Below are 21363 nucleotides of genomic sequence, written 5' to 3' on the forward strand. Positions count from 1 at the left end.
TTTTAGCATGAATTTTATATTGAATTTTGTCCACATGGGCTTAATCCTCCTACGTTTATGTTTACAACAGTTTTATTTACCTACACGATTGAACACATTTGGCTGCAAGTCTAATTTGTTTGAAATATGTTTTGATTGTTACAGGCAACATTAATTATAGAAAATGTTCACCTTCATATTCTTCCTTCGATGAATCCTGATGGATTTTCTCTTATGAGGCGTGGCAATGCTAACAATGTTGATCTAAATCGGGATTTTCCTGACCAGGTATTTTGTTTACAACACTGATTCTTTTTGGTGTAAACATAATCACCAAATCCATGACATCGTGTGAGGTAGAGTCCTTCAATTTGGAATTTTATATCTTAAAAGTTTTATGTAGGGTTTTCAAATTTGAATCTAAATTCTCAAATGGACTCAATAGACTTCTCCACAACCTCAACCTCTCACGGTTAAGATTGTGAAAACCAACTTGCAAATGATAAATACATTATCTTGAAATGTTTTTCACCATTTTTTGGGTTCATTTTGAGCATCGCAAAATTTATGTCTTCATAAAGTGGTGTTTATTTTCCCTACTTTTTAGAAAGTGGCGTTAGTTCATAAATAAACCTAGCATTTAACATTGCGTGAAACAAAAATATAACAGGTGCGATAATTAGTGTAAAATTTATACTATTTTTAATTTCAGTTATCCTGCTATTAATGTTGGTTTTTAAATCTGAGAGTATATTGTCTTTCTCTACCTATGCTACCAAACAATTCACTATTTTGAATGAAGCACATCAAATTGTTTTATGGAGTATCACATGCTATAAGCCTTTTAATTCCCTTGCTGAAGGTGGGATTCATTTAATGATATGTGGCTAAAATAGTTACCTTCAGTTTACTGGCATCAAATTGTATTTCCATCTTGTTTTCATGATTAAGAAGATGAAACAGAGTTTTGCATGGTTCGAATTATATTGAAAATTTGAGATTCAAGGTTCAAAAACCATATTTTGGTTGTCCAAGTCAATGCACAGTTTAATTCCTATAATTTTATCATCTTTTCATTTGTATAGTAAAATGCTTTGGCTTTATAAATAATTCATACTTAAGATTCAAAATGTTGATTCAAGATCTAATTTATGTTATTTCAACTTTCAAGTTGTATATGCTAGTACTTTTGCAAGCATATTTTCATTTAACATTTATTTGAAAATTATGGTTAAGTTATATTATATATGCTAGGACTTTTAACATTTCTCAAAAAATTATGGTTCAATTGGTTTGCTATCTTTTCTTTATCCTGGAGTAACTAATGATTAAAAGCATTGACTGACATGAACGGCATAGTTCTTCCCTATGAATGATGATGTGGATGCACGACAACCAGAAACGAAAGCAATCATGAGGTGGTTGAAAGAGATTCATTTCACAGCATCTGCGAGTTTGCATGGGGTAACAATTCTCTATTACTAAGCTATAAATGCTAAAACAATGTGCTGTACATTTGATGCAATGCTTCGATATTTTTGCCCAGTACTGATTTTGGTCCTTTTATTACCCCCCTTTCTATTTCTGTGCTATTTTGGAAAGCCATTTTCTAGGATCCCTGCTTCCAGAACTTGTGCTCTCACTTTATAAATGTATTTTCTTGTTGTGCACAGGGAGCACTTGTTGCAAATTATCCATGGGATGGCACTGAAGATAGAAGGTGAATATTCTGCATTGGGTACTAGTCTTTGAAGACAAACACGGATATTGATCTTGAGTTAGTTGCCTCAATTTTCATATTTTATTTTCTATTAGTCTCATTCTTAGTCATACTTGCCTCTTCTGAACTCATAATCTAGTGTTTCAAATGATTGCTAGCCTAAAGATAGCCCTCACCCAGCAACCCCTAGTCGAATTCAGTGTGCTTATTTTCATAATCAACTGCTTACTAAAAAGAAGCCTACCAGTTAGCTGGGCTTCAGTGGGGCGCAGTAGGAATTCTTTCTTATGCCCATATTTTCCCAGGCTATATAGCTTTAAGCCAGGATTTGCATTTCCAAATTGGGTTGAATTCAGCTACCTGATGCTTGTCTATTGCCAAACCTATTAAAGCAACCGTTTAGCTTTATATTATCCAAAGGAATCATTAAACTTTGTGGAGCTATGCTATATCGTATGCAAATTACTCTTTGTATCTTTTTACTTTGTATGCACTGCAAAACGCCTAGCATTTTTCAAGTTCATAATTTTATCTATCGAAAACGCATTCTTGTTATGGGTTTTTAAATTATTTTTTCAAGTTAATGTTTCTTTGGAAATTATTTAAATGAATCCAGGAAGCATTACTATGGATGTCCTGATGATGAAACCTTTCGGTTCATGGCAAGTGTATACAGTCGTTCCCACTATAACATGTCTCAGAGCAAGGAGTTTCCTGGAGGAATTACAAATGGCGCACTATGGTAGGGTAATATGGAAGTAATCCTCATGAAATTTGTTATGATAGAATTGTATTGATTTGGTTCTTTTTTCAGAGCTTTGTTCTTCTGTAACTATTTTGTAGTAGTCAGTTTAATATAAATAAAACGGAATAACTGTTATGAATACTGCTTGTCTTTCTTCTTCTTCTTCTTCTTCTTCTTCTTCTTCTTGTTCATTAACTGTTTCAAGCAAGACCTTGTTGCAGGTATCCTATATACGGTGGCATGCAAGACTGGAACTACATCTTTGGTGGTTGTTTTGAATTGACCTTGGAAATTAGTGATAACAAATGGCCTGGTGCGGATGAGGTTAGTTTGTAAATGTCAGGACTGTCACATGTTGATTGAGGCTTCCTCGATTATTTTCTTAATTCTTTTTCTTTCCGAGAGAGAGAGAGAGAGAGAGAGAGAGAGAGAGGTTGTTGTTTGGGACTGAACATAGTCTAGTGTATGCCACATGCATGACTATGGAACAAAAAAGAAAGTGTAGAAGTAAAATTATGCCACAGGTCTAAGAAACAATATTGAAATAGAAGTAAACTGTGTTAGATTAGGTCTAAGAAACAATATTGAAATATAAGTAAATTGTGTTAGATTAACAGATAATGTTATGATGCAGCCTGGGGTTCTTTGGTTAGAACAAATAAACTTGCACATAGGGCGCTTAGCATCTAGTTGGCAAGAAAGAATGTTCTAGCAACAGTTCCCATATAATTTAGAGTATGAATGTCCCAATTTGCTTGGAAAAGAATCAATGGTGAAGCCGTCAAGATCTGGTGCTTTATCACCATTACATATTTTCAAGGCACAAAGAATTTCTACCTCACTTAAAGGATGTTCCAGGAAGGGGAGCTTAAGCGCAACGGTAAGGTTGTTGCCGTGTGACTTGGAGGTCACGGGTTCGAGGTGTGGAAACAGCCTCTTGCAAAAATGTAAGGTAAGGCTGCGTACTATAGACCCGTTGTGGTTCCCCCCTTCCCCGCACATGCAGGAGCTTTGTGCATCGGACTGCCCTTTTTTATTTTTATTTTTATTTTTTATTTTTTTAAAGGATGTTCCAGCCATCTAGCTGTAGAGGCGCAGATTCTGCTGAAATTTATCCTCTCAACTTGTGGTCTCCAAGTAGAAGGCTTGGGGTAGAGATTGTTTCCTAGAACTTACAAATGCCTTCTTTGATGTCCCATTCTTCATCTTTAGTTTTCCCATTAACTAACTCTCTTCAATGTGTAATATCTCCTCTGGGCATTGGCCGTACGATAAAAATTTGGTGTATAATCTCCCTCCTTAAGCCATAAGGCCCTAGGATTTGGTGTATAATCTCCTATATGGATAAATCTTTTCACAAGAGGATCTTTTTTGCTTTGTCTTCATCATTGAGACCTTGAGAAATTTCTTCAACATCAAAGATCCAGTATTTTCCTCGAAATGGCTTCCTTTCCACATGGATACCTTGGAATGCATCGAAATGGCTTCCTTTCCACATGGATACCTTGGAATGCATTCTTATTTTGCCATTTGGGTTTTCCTTTAATATTTTTCAACTCAGAAGTAAGAACAAGGCTTGCAAAGCCTTCAATTGGCGGGTAGACCACCACTGCTTGATAAGCTTCCCAAACCATTTTCTTTGAGCAACATGTTTTCAAAGCGAAAAGGAGTTGGTTCCCTCTTTATTTCCCTGGTGTCCAGAAAAATGGAAAAGTAGAAAGAGGTAAGCCTAAGGAGAAGCTTTTGGGTAACCCTGGAAAGTGTGCCTCCCAGCCCGTCGAGATTAAAAAGCTATCAATTCTTGGAAAAGGGAGTCTTGCTCGAGTTGGACCAAGCGAAAGGTACTCATTGAGAGGGACGTCCGTAAGAGCATTCACATTAAGGAAGTCCTAAAATCTTTCATTCTTGCATTCTCAGTTGTTTCCCCATTCCTTCCTTGAGTGAGGGAGGAGCACCATGTTGAAATCCCCTCCAATAGCCCAAGGAGCATCCCATTTTGTTCTAACATAATAAAGATCATTCGAGAATAAGCGTCTGGATGGTCCTTCACCTTGTCCAAACACACTAGTAAAAAGCCAAGAAAAGCTGTCATCCAACTTCCTTAAAGGGCAGGGCGCTGAGTGGGCTCCGGATGTGTTCTCAACCAATTCACCTGCATCTTCCTTCTTGTTAGATTACCAATTTACCCAAAAGCTTAAGCTTCTTAGGTTGTGGGCCAACAATGTATATCAAGCTTTAACACTCCCCTGCAGGTGTAGCGTGGTTGCACATGGAGAGATGAACAAACAATAAATATCACCTACTACAGGGAAAAAAAAATTATTATTATTATTATTATTATTACTACAACAAACAACAACAAAACCAAGTCTTAGTCCCACTAAGTGGGGTCAGCTATATGAATCCTTTTCTGCCAATTTATGCGATCATGGACCATTTCTTTTGATAGATTCAAGGATATTAAATCCTTACTCACTATCTCCTCCCAAGTTATTTTAGGTCTACCCCTACCCCTTTTACTGCCCCCCACAGTAACTAAGTACAAACATTGTTGCCTAAATAATAATAATAAGGATATTATTATTATTATTACTAACAAACATTAAATACAGGCAACAAGAGTAGAACCCAGGACCTTTTGGTAACTGTGGCTCTGATACCAGGTTAGATTACCGCTTTGCCTAAAATCTTGAGCTATTTGGTTGTGGGCCAACAATGTATATTAAGCTTTATGACTTTCATATAACCAGGATTCATGCAGCACTGCCAACAGCTCTGAGGTAAATCCTGCTGCTATTGCTATATCCCAGAATACTGTTATGAGTAGGAATGTAAGTGGGCTGGATTTGGAGCAGGAGGAGCAGAACTCGAATCTGCCTCGCAAAGAATTAGCTCTCCTGCCTACAGCCCTGAATCCACCTCAGGGCATTATTTGTATCCCCATCTCCGCATCAGTAGGAGATCCACCTCATGCCAGAGATCCGAATCCGCCCCACCAACTATAGAAAGCATACAAAATTTTGAAAAAAAATTTCATGTCTTTATATTATGGATTTAATATAATTATATATAACATAACCTTTGAAGCAGAATAATATAAATTAAAATTTAGAAATTATAAATAATTGAATGCAAATACTTTGCTTATACACACACACATACACTCATATAATAAGCTTTAACACTTCCATATAACCAGGAGTCCTGCAGCACTGCCAACAGCTCTGAGCTAAATTCAGCTGCTATTGCTGTATCCCGGAATACTGGTAATGAGTAGGAATGCAAACAGGCTGGATTTGGAGCAGGAGGGCCAGAACTAGAATCTGCCTCACAGAATTACTTGTCTTGCCTACAGCCCTGAATCCACCTCAGGGCATTATTTATATCCATTTCTCTGCCTCAGTAGGGGATCCACCTCCTGCTGGAGATCCACATCTGCCCCACCGACTATTAAAAACATAAAAAATTTTGAAAATAAAAAAAAACTCATTTTTTATATTATGGAAATAACATAACTTGTGTCTTGTTTTTAATTTTATAGTACATGACATAACCTTTGAAGCAGAATAATATCAAATGAAAATACTTTGTATACAAACATACATGCATATATTTATTTATTTATTTGTATCTGGGGTGGATTCAGGGGAGTTTTGGTTAAGACTAGTGGTATTCGGGGCGGGGCGGTTCTGCGTAGGAAAATACATTTCTTACTTATTGCCCCAAATCCGCCTTGGGTTACAAAATTCATTCCAACTACTCTCCTGAATCTGTTTAGAAAGTACCAGATCCACCCCTATACGGTGGATCAAGGGTGGGATATCCACCAACCTGAATCCAATTACATACCTAGTGATGAGATTCTTGTCAAGAGCATCCAACCTAGTTTATTGCTGGCATGCCAAAGCCCTGAGTATAGGATCTCCTTTCCTAACACACCTCAAAACGCTGAGCTAGGTCTTAGACTCTTAGGTTCTCCATTAATAATGAGTTAATGACAAGGAAACAAGCACTTGACAGGTAACCCCTCATCCAAGACCTCCACCTCTTGTTAAAGCCCTTCCTAGCCAACATAGTCCTAGGCTTTCTCAAAATTCAAATGAAGTATACACCCTTATCCTTCCTCCTGCACTCATCCTTCACCACCTCATTAGTCATCAAAACAACATCCAAAATTTGCCTACCACCCAAACAAGCACTCTGAGAATGAGAAATAGTATCACTCAAAACCACGCTCACCCTATCAACCATGACCCTGGCTATAACCTCTTACACACTAGCTATGATGCTGATAGGCCTAAAATCCGTTGCCTTAATCGGACGACTCTTATTAGGCACAGAAGTTACACAAGTGAAATTAATACTCTAACCAATTACTTCTACAAAAATAAAATAAAATAATGCAACTTAGAGATTATCCTTTTCGACAACAACAACAAAAAAAACTTCATCAACTCTCCCCTAATCACATCTCAATAATCCTGAAAATAAATGCCATGTTAAAACCATCCAGACTGGAATCCTTATCCCTCTCCATCCAAAACACAGCATTGCTAATTTTTTTTTCCTTCTCAAAGCTATTCCCAACCAAGAAACATGATCCTCAGATATAGGACACAACTCTAAGCCCTTAATTGAGGCCTAAAATAATCTTCCTTTGAATAAAAGGGTTTAAAGAAACCTGTAGTCTCCTGAACAGTCAAGGTTGGATCCTTAATAATATCACCAACACTAGATTTCAATTCTTCAGTCTTGTTTTTCCATCTCTTTCCATTAGCCAACTATGAATGAAATCTAGAATTGCAATCAGGTTTCTAACCCACTTAATTCTAGTCTTCTTCAAAAACACTTTATCAACTCTCCCCTAATCACATCTCAATAATCCTGAAAAGAAATGCAATATTAAAACCATCCAGACTGGAATCCTTATCCCTCTCCATCCAAAACACAGCATTGCTAACTTTTTTGTTCTAATCAAAGCTATTCCCAACTAAGAAACATAATCCTCAGATATTGGATACAACTCTAAGCCCTTAATTGAGGCCTAAAATAATCTTCCTTTGAATAAAAAGGGTTAAAGAAACCCGTAGTCTCCTGAACAATCAAGGTTGGATCCTTAATAATATCACCAACACTAGATTCCAATTCTTCAGTCTTATTTTTCCATTTCTTCCCATTAGCTAACTAGAATGAAATCTAGAATTGCAATCAGGTTTATAACCCACTTAAATCTAGTCTTTTGCATCCAACTTCTAACTTAAATTCAAATTATCCAATGAGGAATGCTAGGAGCAGTTGCTTCATGCTGTCTCCTCATACACTTCCTGCAAGCGGCCTTTTAATTTTTGAAATATCATAAAACACAATCAGTTCAAATGGTTTTGAAATCTCAACGCTAAATTATGCTGAATGGTTAAACAGTTGAATCCATTTTGATTTTTGAAAATAATGTCAAGTGGCCCAATTATAGGGAGAGTGTATGAAGAAACTGCATGGAGCAACTGCTTGTAGCAATCCTAATCATCTAAAACATTCTTAGGCGAGACACACCTCCCACCATTAACCTCAGGCAACCACAAAGAATCCCATTGAAGCAATCAAGTTCTCACCATCGAAGCAATCAAGTTCTCAATTCATTCTGGTTGACTTCTTGACTGTGTTGGCATCCATTTGGTATTTTAAATATAATACTTAATTGGACTATCTCTGGATATGGTTATGGCTCTATAGGCTAGGACTAGTGCACAGTTTGGATTCTAGATCAGTACAACTGGTTTTAATTTTGCTTTTCATATTGAATTTTTATCTAATTGCTTGAATTTTTTGATTCTTTCAAGGCTATCTGGCATATTCTTTCTAACAATTTTTTTTTTAGCAATGCAGCTTCCTAGTCTTTGGGAGTTCAATAGAATGAGCATGTTAAATCTTGTTGCCAGCACGGTGAAGGTAAGCTGAAGTCTTCTTATTTATTTGCCGTAATACAGAGTCAGTTAGCTGTGGGAGTTTCTTAGTGCAATGCTCAATTATTTTCTAGGATCTTAATTAATTGTTATTTCATTTTTCTTATTGATAAATATAGGAATACCTCCAATTTTTTTTAAAACTTTATTTAATTTTTAAAATTTTTTTGGGGCTACAAGAGTAGAGGCTCAAACTAGCATTCCTAAAGAGTGATTTTGATAGTGAGTTTGTGTGTGATGGTAGTTTGTTATTGGATAAATTTTTATGGCCAGTATGGGTGTGATTTAGATTCCTGAGATTTAATGGTGACATTACCAATGTGTCAGCCATTTCTTTTGAAAGTTTGCAAGGAGTTCCTATTTTTTATGATGATGAAAAGTTTTTTTTTTTGCCGCCCCGGGGGGGGGGGGGGTTGTGGTTTAAATAAAATTGGGCACCTTGTTTGTATTTGCCAAATCCGATATCTCTTGTGAGGCCGTGAGTGAAAAGGGGGGGGGGGGGGGGCATTGAAGCCCGATAATTGATGGATAGGATGAATTTGTGGTTGTCTGAGTTTGGAGGACAATAACCCAAGGTGGATGGTTGTAAAAGCAAGATAAAAAAGGTTGACATGAAAAGTTTCAATAAATTATGATGGAAGGGGTTGAAAAGGGAATTTAGATTTAGCTGTAATCGATGTTCATTTTTGTTTTTTCCCCCTCTGGTTTTCTGCTTTCTTTAGAGAACTCATTGTCCTTTATGTTATTCTTTCTTCTTGTTCCCACTAAAATTATTTTTCTATGAAAAATGTGCTCATGTGTAACGAGTAATTCCAAAAGGAACTTTAGAAGTGGAAGTGAGAATTATTTAAAATATTGATGGTGGTCTAGAAATTATTCAATTCACTAGTGTTTAGAAGAACAAAGATCATAGTCATTCCTCTTTGATAGAGGGGAGCAGTTAAAATCACATTGAAACTGCAATAAACAATAATTGCAGGGTTTCAGCATGCTTCTTATATTCTATGGTATCTGTGAATAAAAACTTTAGAATTGTAAACATGCATTTCCAAATTTTTCTATGGGGTTGATTATATGGAGAATGAAATAAATCATATAAATGGATGACACAATTGCAGACTGGGGTACATGGAAAGATCTTTTCATCGGAGAGTGGGAAGCCATTGCCTGCCTTCATAACTATCAAGGGTATAAATTACTCGGTATGTGACTAGTCTTTCATCTACTCTTGCTTGCTAATTTTGTTTGCGGAATTCTTAGTTATGGTGATGTTTGGCGTGGAAGTGTATTTGATAGTTTGATCTGTTTCATTTGTCAATCTTTTGAATTAGTGGTCATTTATTTAGAAGTGTTGAGATTTTTGGTAAAACCAAAGACCTAAAATTATGTTAAGTCTCCCCCTCTATTTATAGTATATATCAAATACATCCTAATGACTAACTCATTTATTAACACTAACATACTAATAATACTAAATGACTAAAATAACCATTAAAGCTCCCCATCAAGCTGGAGCATGGATATCATATGCTCCTATCTTGTTTTACAAATAAATTTAATACGAGCACCCCCAAAGCTTTGGTAAACAAATCAACAGGCTACATATCAGACTTCACATAAGTTGTGGTAATGAGCTTCTGCACAAGTTTCTCTGGAACAAAGCGGCAATCAACTTCAACGTGTTTTGTTCACTCATGGAAGACTGGGTTGGAGGCAATATGAAGAGCAGCTTGATTATCACACATCAAGTCCATTAATTGAGGATGTGGAAAACCAATTCTTCCAACATGTTTTTCAACCAAACAAGCTCACATATAGTGTGAGCCATGGCCCTATACTCACTCAACACTTCACTTGGCCACTATAGTTTCTTTCTTACTTTTCTAGGAAATCAAGTTACTAGTTACCATCGGCAAAGATGTAGCATGTGGTTGTGGAGCTTTTGTTTGAAGGTAATCTGACCCAATTTGCATCAGTATATCCCTGAATATAAGTGTGACCTTGATCTCAACATAAGAGACCTCTTCTAGGTGCACCTTTGTGATATTTGAAAATGTGAATTGTTGCACCCGATGACTTGTCCTAAGAGAATCTAGAGATTGACACACAACACTCGTTGTAAAAGATATGTCTGACCGGGTGATTGTGAGATAATTCAACTTCCTACAAGTCTTTAGTATCCTCCCAAGTTAGGCAACAAATCATCCATATCCGACACTAATTTGCTGCTAGGATCCATGGGTGTATCAACTAGTTGGGTCCCAACAACCCAGTCTCATCTAGAAGATCAAGAGTATACTTCCTTTGTGATAAAATAGTTTCTATACGCGATCTGGATACTTCTAATACCCAAGAAGTATTTCAATGGTCCCAAATCTTTGGTCTAGAACTTAGTTTGTGGAAAATAAGGCTCTGAATACCTTGATCATCATCACCTATAGTTACAATTTCATCCATATGTGCAATAAGAAGAATCCTACTTAATGAAGTATGATGATAAAATGGAGAGTGATCCACTGCACACTGTTGGCTAAACTCAAGTACTACAACACTGAATTAACCAAACCATGCTCTGGGAGACTATTTTAAACCATATAATGCCGTCTTGAGCTAACAATTATGCCTAACTCCCCTGAGCAACAAAGTCAGGTGGTTGCTTCATATAGACCTCCTCCTCAAGATCACAAGCATTCTTGACATCTAATTGATGCAGAGACCAATGACTAGTGGTGACCAAGGAGATGAACAAATGTACTAATGTAATTTTAGCAATAGTGAAAAAAATATTGAAATAATCCAAACTATGCACTTGACTATACCCCTTAGTAACAAGATGTGCCTTCAGATGAGCCACTTAACCATTAGGGTTGATTCTCACGGTACATACCCAGCAAGTATGGTTCAAAATCGCGGTCGCGGGTAACGTTGCATAATAGTCGTTGGCGTCGCAAGACACGGGAGTTACGTAACAGGAAGCGGGCATAACGATCATGATTTTTTTTCACTCATGCACAACCATGCCAAAATTGAAAAATAAGCATGAAATCCATGAATACATGATTTTTAATGAATTTTGATGGCTTTTATTCAACCTACCAATGCTTTCTAATAGGTAATATGATTTTTATATTAATTTTAGTGCGCTGTTTACAAAAAAAGGCTTTTTATTTTTTAATTTAATTTAATTTAATTTTTAATTTAAGTAAAAGTTGTCGAGATGAGGATGCTTAGATGGATAAGTGGTATAACATTAAAAGATAAATTAAGGAATGAACATATTCGTGGTAAGTTAGGTGTAGCTCCTATAGAAGATAAGATAAGGGAAGGACGACTCAGATGGTATGGACACTTGCAACGTAGGCCTTATAGTGCACCTGTGAGAAAGAGTGACTTAGTTACTGTGGGGGGCAGTAGAAGGGGTATTGGTAGACCTAAAATAACTTGGGAGGAGATAGTGAGTAAGGATTTAATGTCTTTGAATCTATCAAAAGAAATGGTCCATGATCGCATAAATTGGCGGAAAAGGATTCATATAGCCAACCCCACTTAGTGGGACTAAGGCTTGGTTTTGTTGTTTTGTTGTGTTTGTTGTATTACTTTAATGGGTAAAAGGATGTAGAAATGTAATTAAAATGAAGATAAATTAATTAAAGACAAAAAGTTACTAAAAATGATTCAATACTTAATATACACATACATACATGAATTTGAAAAATGATTGGTATCAAATTTCAATAGTTGAATACATGAATGCAATTTTACAAATTTATAACATAGCACATGTCACAACCAAAATGAATGACGTGGAAGGTCTTCATAATTTTCATCTCTATCTTGAGATTGGGATTGGGAATTATCTCTCTACCCTTGTGGAAATACATAGCTAAATAAACCCATGTTGACATCATTTTGTTGTTGCTCCGGAGAATGTACTAGTGGTGAAAAAGATCCAACTGATATAGGAGGCGCATAATCTCCTCCTTGACCATATCCTAAATAATATCTATAAGTTGGGGCTGGGGCTGGCTCTGGGTAGTGTGTAGAAGAAGACTCATTAGATCCAGAGATTCCTGATCCACTAAGATAAAAACGTAAGTCACGAGATACACAATGTGGATATTGTGGATGAGATTCATATGATTGTGACGACGAATCATCTAAACCAAAGTCGCCAAAACTACGAGCCACACCATATGAATCTTCAGTAGAATCACTAGGGTCACCACTAGTAGTACTTCTTCTCCTGGGTTGTGAAGATTGGTTCCCTAGAGGAATACCCAAGTCATAATTTTCAGGTGTATCATGTAGTCCATAACGACTAGAAGGATATATATCCCTTACAAATGATGTTCCTGTGTCATATCCATAATCATATTCTACACCGCCACCACCACCACCACCACTACCATCCCCCCCAATCCCAGCTCAAGTACCACACTACCACTACCACCATCATCATCACTTGGTGGCCTTAAACCAAGATTGTCATCACTTTGTGTACGTTCAAGACTTGAATTTGAATAATGCACATTTATTGGTGGTTGATCACCTCCTTCTGCAATTCCACCAACCTCTTCATTTAACCAATTTGTATTGTCCTGACCTTTGAGTAGTGGTGTTTCTCTCTCCTCTAACCCTGGACTCAAAGGATCTTCTTCTTTGAAAATGTAGTCCCAATTGATAGGATTGAAACCATCTTCAATTTCCTGCTGGCTTTTCTTCTTTGTATGTCTTAACTTTAACCTTATGTTTTAATGTACGAAAACAAGTTTTTGTAGTCTCATGTACTTTAATCTATTTCTTATTTTCGTATGGATGAGGCTAAAGGTGCTCCAATTACGCCCACAATTCGAAGCTGGTGTGGTCTGGCTAAGAACTCTGATTGCTATTCTTTGGAGCTCAGGTGCACACAAGGCATAATGAATCCACCATTCGGCTGCATGAATAATTAAAGAGAGTTTTATGTTAGTATAGCGTATTTTTCAAAAGTCAAATTTGAACATAAAGAGAGAAAATAGAGCCATTCATTCATTATTTAGCTATATTTATTAGGATTTGTTTGTTTCACTATCCTTTGAGCCAACAGGGTTCCAAATGTCTCCTGCCTATCTCAAGATAGCAACAACTAAAAAAGGATGATTGTGAAATATAATTAATTAATTAGATGTATTAATAATTATTCTAGAAAGTATTATAGAATACTAAAACAATTCATCATTCAATTTAGTGAAACCAATACTTACTTGATTAATAGCTTGCCCAAATTTGTGTATCTATATCAGGTACTAACTTGGTTATCACTTTTTTAACCCCATCCATGACTTCTTTAGCAAACTTCATGAGAGGGTGGGACACCATAAAGAAATTGGGGGTTAAAAAAATATCCTAAAATTAAATTTAGAAATATATTAATCAATAGTTTTTTAATGCAACTATGCATAATTTAAAAGTTAAAATAATAATAAATTGTATTTGATTTACACTTACCAGTAGCGTGTAGATCTTGGTGCAATTGAAAACTCCATCGGTTGTCTATAATTTTTCAATAGTCTTTGTAGAATCGACAATCCTTTTGAATGACCAACTTCGCCTTATCACTTGCCTCGTATAGTCGTATATGAAACCCATGATTGGTTTTTCATCATCATCAACCAATTTAAGAATTTTCACTAAGCGTTACCGCACTTTAATTATATCGGAGGCCTTTTTGCCAAAACTCTTTGGCTAAGATAATCTTCTTTGAATCATATGTTGTGCCTGATTTTGCCATCCCAAACCTTGAATTTTTCCAAGTATCAGATGTAAACATTTCCCTTAATGCTTGTTTATGCCTAACAATAGTCTCAAAGGCCATGAAGTTGGTGGCAAATCAAGTGATGGCAGGGCGAAGTAACTCTCTATTATTTGTGAATTTCTTCATGAAATTTACTGTCCATGTGTGGTTGTAAATAAATGAGATTATTGTTTTTACATCTTCTAAGACCTTCTTCATGTTACTTTTCTTACCAATATCTTCAAGAATAAGGTCTATGCAATGAGCTGCACATGCTGTCCAATAGAAATTGGGCCTTTTCTATATTAATAATTTCCCTCCTGCCTTCATTGCAGCTTCATTATCAGTCACTACTTGGACAACATTCTCCTCTCCAATTTTTTCAACCATCTCGTCCATTAATCTGAAATGAAATTATAGATTTAATAATTACTACTACTTAATTAAAAACATATAAGTTCATAATACTATTTTCATATACAATTAAAATAAGAAAATTACCTGAAATAATATTCACCTGTTCTGCTTAGCACATCAGAAGCATCAACTGACTAATGAAACATGATGTCTCTATTGTAGTAAACTAAAAAATTTATTATGTGTTTTTTAGTTGGTCCTGACCAACCATCACACATAAGGGTTACACCTCTCTCCTTCCAAATGCCAGCAAAAGAAGATATATAATATTTCATTTCTTGATACTCTTGCTCCAAATAAATTTCAGATACCTCATAGGATGATGGACCCTTCACCTCCTTTCCAACCTTTGCAGCAACATCAAGCATAGGTTGCATAATTGGAGAGTCAGCTACATTTGTTAGAATCTGATTATAAATTAGAAAATTTTCTAATTGTTTTTTCTAATTTACTTCTTAAACCTTTCAGTAATTTAGTGTTGATTTTTGGTTGTTTTGCACTCTTGTTTTTTTCTAAAATAGGATCCATTGCCTTTAGTCTAGCTTCAGGGGCATCGGGATTGATCCATTGTCGTCCACTACCTCAGCTTCTCGACCACTATAAGATCGAGCTCCTGCTCTACTGAAACCATTGGCAGCACCACTGCGAGAGCCACCTCCCTCTTCATAAATATTACCCCCTCTAGCTGTTCTTGTTCGAAATCTTTGTCTCTCTTCCTATTGTTGTTGTGATCGTATGCTTTCTTGTCGAGTAAATCTCATTCTTTCTTCTTTCGAGTCTTCTTCATCGCTCAAATTCTAAAAATCTCCTTTAATTTGAGCTTCTGCTTCATCTTGCCTTTTTTTTTTTTCTCTTTTCTTTTCAACATATTGTTGTAGATGTTTCATCATTTGTTCTTTTACTTGTGTGGTCACATTTGAGCATCCAACCACTTGACCCTTATTGTGTGCCAAGTGTTGTTTTAAGCGTGTAATGCCTCATTTAATTATCTTCCCACACAACTTACACATAATAACATGTCTGTTATTATCAATCAGAGTACCAAAATGCCATCCAATGTCCTCATTAGGTAAGTTCTCATTTCCTTTTTCACGTGACATCTTGATAGACTTGATTTGATAATCTCTACACAAAACACAGAAAATACAAAGTTACAGCCTTTATAAAAAAATGAAAGGTATAATATTATTAGTAAATACTAAATAGTAAGTACTAAGTAGTCCTTCTAATTTTAAATACTTATTACGTAAAAATAAAATATAATATTTGATTAAAAATAATAAGTAATCTTCATTTAAAATATTTAAATAAATAAAATTATAAAATATTAGATATTTTATTTATTAGTAAAGTAAGAGTGTTTATGCATATATTTAAGGGATGTGTTCTCTTGTTGAAAGGATTTCAATAAATACATATCTTTAAAGTGTGTGGATAATTACAAAAAAAATATATTCCTTTATTTTTAAAAAGATATTTTCATTATTTTTCATAACTTGATTTTATTTTCATTTATAACTATAAGAAATTAACATTGTAATTTTAAAGGTGAAAAAAACTTTTGCTCTGCTTTCATATACATCACTAATAGAGATCCATACAATACAAATTGACTATTTAACTTTTTAAGCATTTTCTCAGTATAGGGATTAAAATAAATTTTTTCTAGAAATTCTAGTAGTAAAAATCAGAATTATTAATCTATTAAGTTAAAATTTTGTTTATTAATTTATCATTTTTTACTTTAAACAAAAAATAGATCATGTAAAGAATTTTTTTTTTACCTAATTTCAAATTTAAGGTCAAAATGATGTTTTAAAACTTAAAAAATATTAAGAAATAATAAATCTGTGATGGAGCTAGCCTTTCATGATTACTTTTCAAAAAAAATAAGACAATTAAAATATACATAAATTAAGAAAAAATTATTTTACATATCATTATTGTTGATTTCTAATTTTTTACTATATTAAATTACTTTTTTTTAATTCAATTTAACATACAAGTAACAAGTTACAACAAAATATAATTTTTTTAAAAGAAGAATATAATGAAAAGTTGAAGTGGCTAGTGGGTCTTTGTGTCTCATACGTTGTGTGCGCTGGAGAGTGGAGAGTGGAGTGCTGAGCTGAGAGAGGAGCCTTGAAGCATGAACGGCCGATGACTCCAAAGTCAAAATCGAAGGGTTGGTCGCTGGTGAGTGGCGACGTTTGGCGGAGGGAGCTGCTGAAGGGCTATTGGCGACTTGCGGAGGTGGCGGAGTTGCTGCAGGGCTGTCGCTGGTGACTCATAAAGCTGTTGCAACTCCTGCAAGGCTGCGAGTGCGACTGCTTGAGGGGGTAGATGAGTAGATCTGATCCGAGGCTTCAAAGTGAAGCCTTCTTATTTAGCTTCATCCAGCAACAAATCAAAGTTCAAAGGTACGCTTTTCATTTTCTTCTTTCAATCTTTTGAATGGCATATTGAATGGCAGATCTGCCAACGATGAGTGGTTGGGAGAAGGGGAAAGCAGGGATTTAGGGAATCTTCCTTCGACTGGCAAGTTGTTGGCCAGTGTAATGGTTCGTAATGGACCGTTATGAATTGTAACGTTGGGTAATGGCTGTTACGGACCGTTACGGAGACGTAATGGTTGTGAATTTCTTCCGCTTCCGCAATATCGGCCCATATCGGTTTCGAGCACCCCATTTTTAGTTACGTAACGACCGTTATTTAAAACCAGGTTGAGCAACGACCAACCATGGATTTGTCAAGATAAAGTGATACCAATTCCCAAGTATCATTGTCCTATAAGACACTCATCTCTTCAACCATTGTATTCCTCCACCTAGAGTGGGCTAAAAATTTAGAAATAGATTTAGGAAGGGCAACAATGATAGATTAATAAAAAAACAATAATAGGAAGGTGACAAGAAGTCATAGCAAACAAAATTGGAGATGGGAGAAACGTATGGTTGTGTTAGGTCTTTCTTTTGATTACCACTTTACCTAAAAGCTTAAGTTGTTAGGTTTGGGTCAAGAATGTATATCAAGCTTTAACACTCCTCTGCACGTGCGGCCTGACAGCACGTGGGGAGATACACACGATATATTACACCCATTATAGGGAATATGATAATTTTTTAAACACCACATAACAAATGCGAGCAACGAGACTAGAACCCAGGGCCCTTTTGGTAATCAACTATGATACCATATTGAGGTTTTTGATAAAACGAAAGACCTAACACAAAGATAGGTCTCTCGCTCTATTTATGATATATATCAAATACATTCTAATGACCATAAGACCCTTATTAACTCACTTATTAACATAACACTAACACACTAATAATTCCAAATGACTAAAATAACCATTTACAAGAAGTAATGTGAGTTTTAAGGTGTTATGGTCATTTTGATGTTTAATTTTCTGCTGGACAAAGTTGCTGCCCTTAGATTATTTTAAATGGAGGGCCTAGATGGTTTCTTTGCCAGGCATGCTGTATAATTTTTTAAAATGGTTGTTCAAAGTTGCAGTCTTTTGATATTATTTTGCAACCTGCTACAGCATCTTCCTCTCCCTTTATCCTAAGCGTGGAGACATTTTTCTTCCCTTCTTGTTTTCTTGTCTCTCTTATATGTGATTTGCATCGGTTGGTAGTAGAGCAAGTTCCAGTCCAGCAGGTTTCTCTCCATCATTTACAAGAGGCTAAGGAGGAGAACTCACCTTGCATGTCATCTATTCTAGTGTGGCATTTGTAATTTTTTTGCTGCTATAGCAATGCTCGTGGAGTCTCGCAGTGAATTAGTTCTATGGGTTTCAACGAGATCTGTATTTGTTTCTAGAAGCAAATCACTTTAGCTTCTTCTTGCTTCCAAAACTTTATGAATTTTGATGCATTTTTAAAAATTTTCTACTTGCACTCGATCCTCTTTTTTCTCTTGTCAGCACTTCACAAGGACCTCTCTCTCTCTCCCCATCTCCACCTCAAAAAAAAAAAAAAAAAAATCTATTTGATACCTTTATTTTGCTGTGCAAATAGTGACGGATATTTTATGTACCATGCCTGATTAATTAATATTGTTAGTATACCTCACAAATTTGGATGGAATATTTGGGCCTAACTATTTAACATCAAAATCATCATTTTTGTTTCACTTAAGTGAGTCAGAAGTTGTGATTATGGTCTACATCAAGGGGCAAACCCTTGAAAATTCAATTCCAAAACCAAACCTACCAAACTTTTTGCGAGAGATAAATTGTAGACGGTCTACATCAAGGGACAGGCCCTTGAAATTCAATCTCAAAACCAAGCCCACCAAACTATTTGATAGAGAGAAATCGTAGACAATGTCTGCTGGGACGAACCCTTGAAAATTCTATTTCAAAACCAAGCCTACCAAACTAATATAATATTAACATTTAAAGGCCTACTATGCTTGGTAACCAAGAAAATTAGGGTAGAGAAACCTAATGCTACTAGGATATCACTTTCCTAACTAATAAAACCTTAAAAAATTCTGTGGCCTAATAAAATTCTGCTTAGAAAATACCATGAAAATATATAACTAAAAAATTAAAAGAATTTCTAAAAGTTCACAATGTCTTGAATTTGAATTTCTCCCCTATTTTTCACAAACCATATCCCTGAGCTTTTTACATAAGAGATTATATATATATAATAGAATTTTTTTATTTTAATAAATTTCAAAATCCATCCCAATATTTCCCTAAATTTCAAATTGGCAGGTTCAAGCTGGCAAAGCATTTGCTGATTACCATCGCTTGCTTGCTCCCGGAGAGAGATATGAAGGTATCTGATTATTTATTTTTGCTTGTCATGTCCATTCCAACCTATTTTTTCTTATGGTTGCAATTTTTCTTATTTGTTTACTTTTTTCAGTGCTTTATGGTAAATATAAATTGAATATGTTTATAGAGGAAAAATTTAAATTGAAGCTTTATCTACCTATCTGTGTTTGATCTGTTTGTTCCAATAGCACGCTCCCTTTTCAGAAAAAGAGAACCTATGTCACCTGTATGATAAACCATGTGTTAGTGCAGCTTGACTATTATTGTTCAAGCACTGCTTATGTTTAAGAGTTCAATTTAATCTTAAGTAAAACATTCCTTGAACTGCATTTATGTGTGTGTACAACTGTGCATAAGTCTCCAGGGCAAGCTGGGTTTGACTTGAGCAGGAATTAGAGGTGGAAGCAAAGGTAGAGCATGAACACTCTCATCATAATTAGCTGTAAGGTAGGGTCAGATAGCACTTGGTGTTGAAATATTTTAGTGCATTTCTTAATGATTTTTGCAGGACCCATATTTGTCAATTAGATCCACAAAATGGGTAAATTCTTGGAGCTAGGTTTGGGGTGGAATGGGAAACATTTTGTGTGTTAATATGAGGTGGGTCTAGGAGGCGCATATGGAACAGATTTGTGCAACAATTTAATCATTTGGCCGAGATGATTTCTGATACTTGCGTTGCTCGTTCTGGTCTGCAGCATGACCATCAAAAAGTGGGTTTACAGTGAGATTAATGAAAAGATCAATATGGGCCAGATCTTGGGATACAATGTGAACTTAAATGCATAAGTGGGCCAGCAGAGTTTGCTTCATAACCATGCCTGATAAAATGTTAGTAAGGTCCAAAGTACACCATGTAGTAAGATTGCCTGCAATTCATGCAAAATACTAGATTCATCAGAGTAATGTGATAACTTCTCAGGATAGCCTCTTCAAGTCCTCAGGGTGGAACTCTTTTGGATGCAAGTTGTGGGGGAATCATTTAATGTTGTAATTGGGAAATTGGAGGTGTTCAACTGTGGGGTTATTAAAAATTCAATTGTTAAGTGGATGGCAAGTGTTGGAATATATCTATGGATCATGAAGGGCAGAATTTTTTGCTAATGAGTTGTGTAGGCAAGAGTACTAAAGGCATGAATATGGACACTGAGCAGAGACCATGGCATGCTTTTGTGGGAGATAATGATGATGAAAAGTCTCTGGTTGCTGGTGAGGATGACAATAAGGTCGAGCCTGCCAAGGGCTGTATCGCAGGTGATTAAATGTTTCAAATGGAATATGGCTGGTAGTTATTGTATGGATGGAGCTTTCAATCATATGAAGGTTGGTTTAGGAAAGATGGGTATTAAGGGCGATAAGTTAAAAGGAAAATGGGGGTGATGGTTTTGATAATGAAAGAGACCTTGAGAGTGAGTTTTCTCATGATGGAGGATCACTTTTGGGTGAGTTCCATGGACAATATGGATTTAGTTCAGATTCATCTGATGCTGTTGCGGATATTTCCTATGTGTCGGCAAATCTGCTTCAGGGTTCAGGTGTAGTTTGCAGCCCCTTCGCTGCAGTTGATGAAAAGGAGCTTTTGAAAAGGAATTGACAAAAATGAGTTAATTGAGATTGTTGTAAAAATTGTTTGGCCTCCACGTGAAGGAGATGTTAGAAATAAAAGCTGATCCGAGTATTTGGTAAAAAAGTTATAAGGTGCTTGAAATGCCTAAAATGACCAAAATAGATGTGTCAATTTAGGAGACATTATTAATGCATGGAAAACTTTGTAATATTTGAAAAAATAAATGAGAAGTAAGGTGTACTCCCAAGAGGGGGGTGAATTGGGTTTTAAAAATTTCTTAATAAATCTTTTTATTAAGTCTTTCCCAACTCTTTTATATTCAGCAATCATACAAGTATAATTGATTTGCAATCACAAGTACAGCTAAGAATCAATTTGAGATTAAATCTTTATGAATGAAAAGATCA

The 21363-nt window shown here is 35.7% G+C and overlaps 1 protein-coding gene across 2 annotated transcripts in view; it reads left to right on the top strand.

Annotated features, from left to right (window-relative positions):
- Positions 1 to 21363, top strand: part of LOC131162240 (carboxypeptidase SOL1) — a 41980-nt gene that overhangs the window by 14545 nt on the left and 6072 nt on the right. For both annotated transcript variants that reach the window (XM_058118517.1, XM_058118518.1), the window contains exons 7-14: positions 145 to 267; positions 1339 to 1443; positions 1653 to 1699; positions 2316 to 2441; positions 2666 to 2768; positions 8328 to 8390; positions 9523 to 9606; positions 19327 to 19390. In XM_058118517.1, the coding sequence (XP_057974500.1) occupies positions 145 to 267; positions 1339 to 1443; positions 1653 to 1699; positions 2316 to 2441; positions 2666 to 2768; positions 8328 to 8390; positions 9523 to 9606; positions 19327 to 19390 (715 nt within the window). The remainder of the gene's footprint in view (positions 1 to 144; positions 268 to 1338; positions 1444 to 1652; positions 1700 to 2315; positions 2442 to 2665; positions 2769 to 8327; positions 8391 to 9522; positions 9607 to 19326; positions 19391 to 21363) is intronic.

This window comes from Malania oleifera, chromosome 8 (assembly GCF_029873635.1).
Source record: "Malania oleifera isolate guangnan ecotype guangnan chromosome 8, ASM2987363v1, whole genome shotgun sequence".
Taxonomy (NCBI): Eukaryota; Viridiplantae; Streptophyta; class Magnoliopsida; order Santalales; family Ximeniaceae; genus Malania; species Malania oleifera.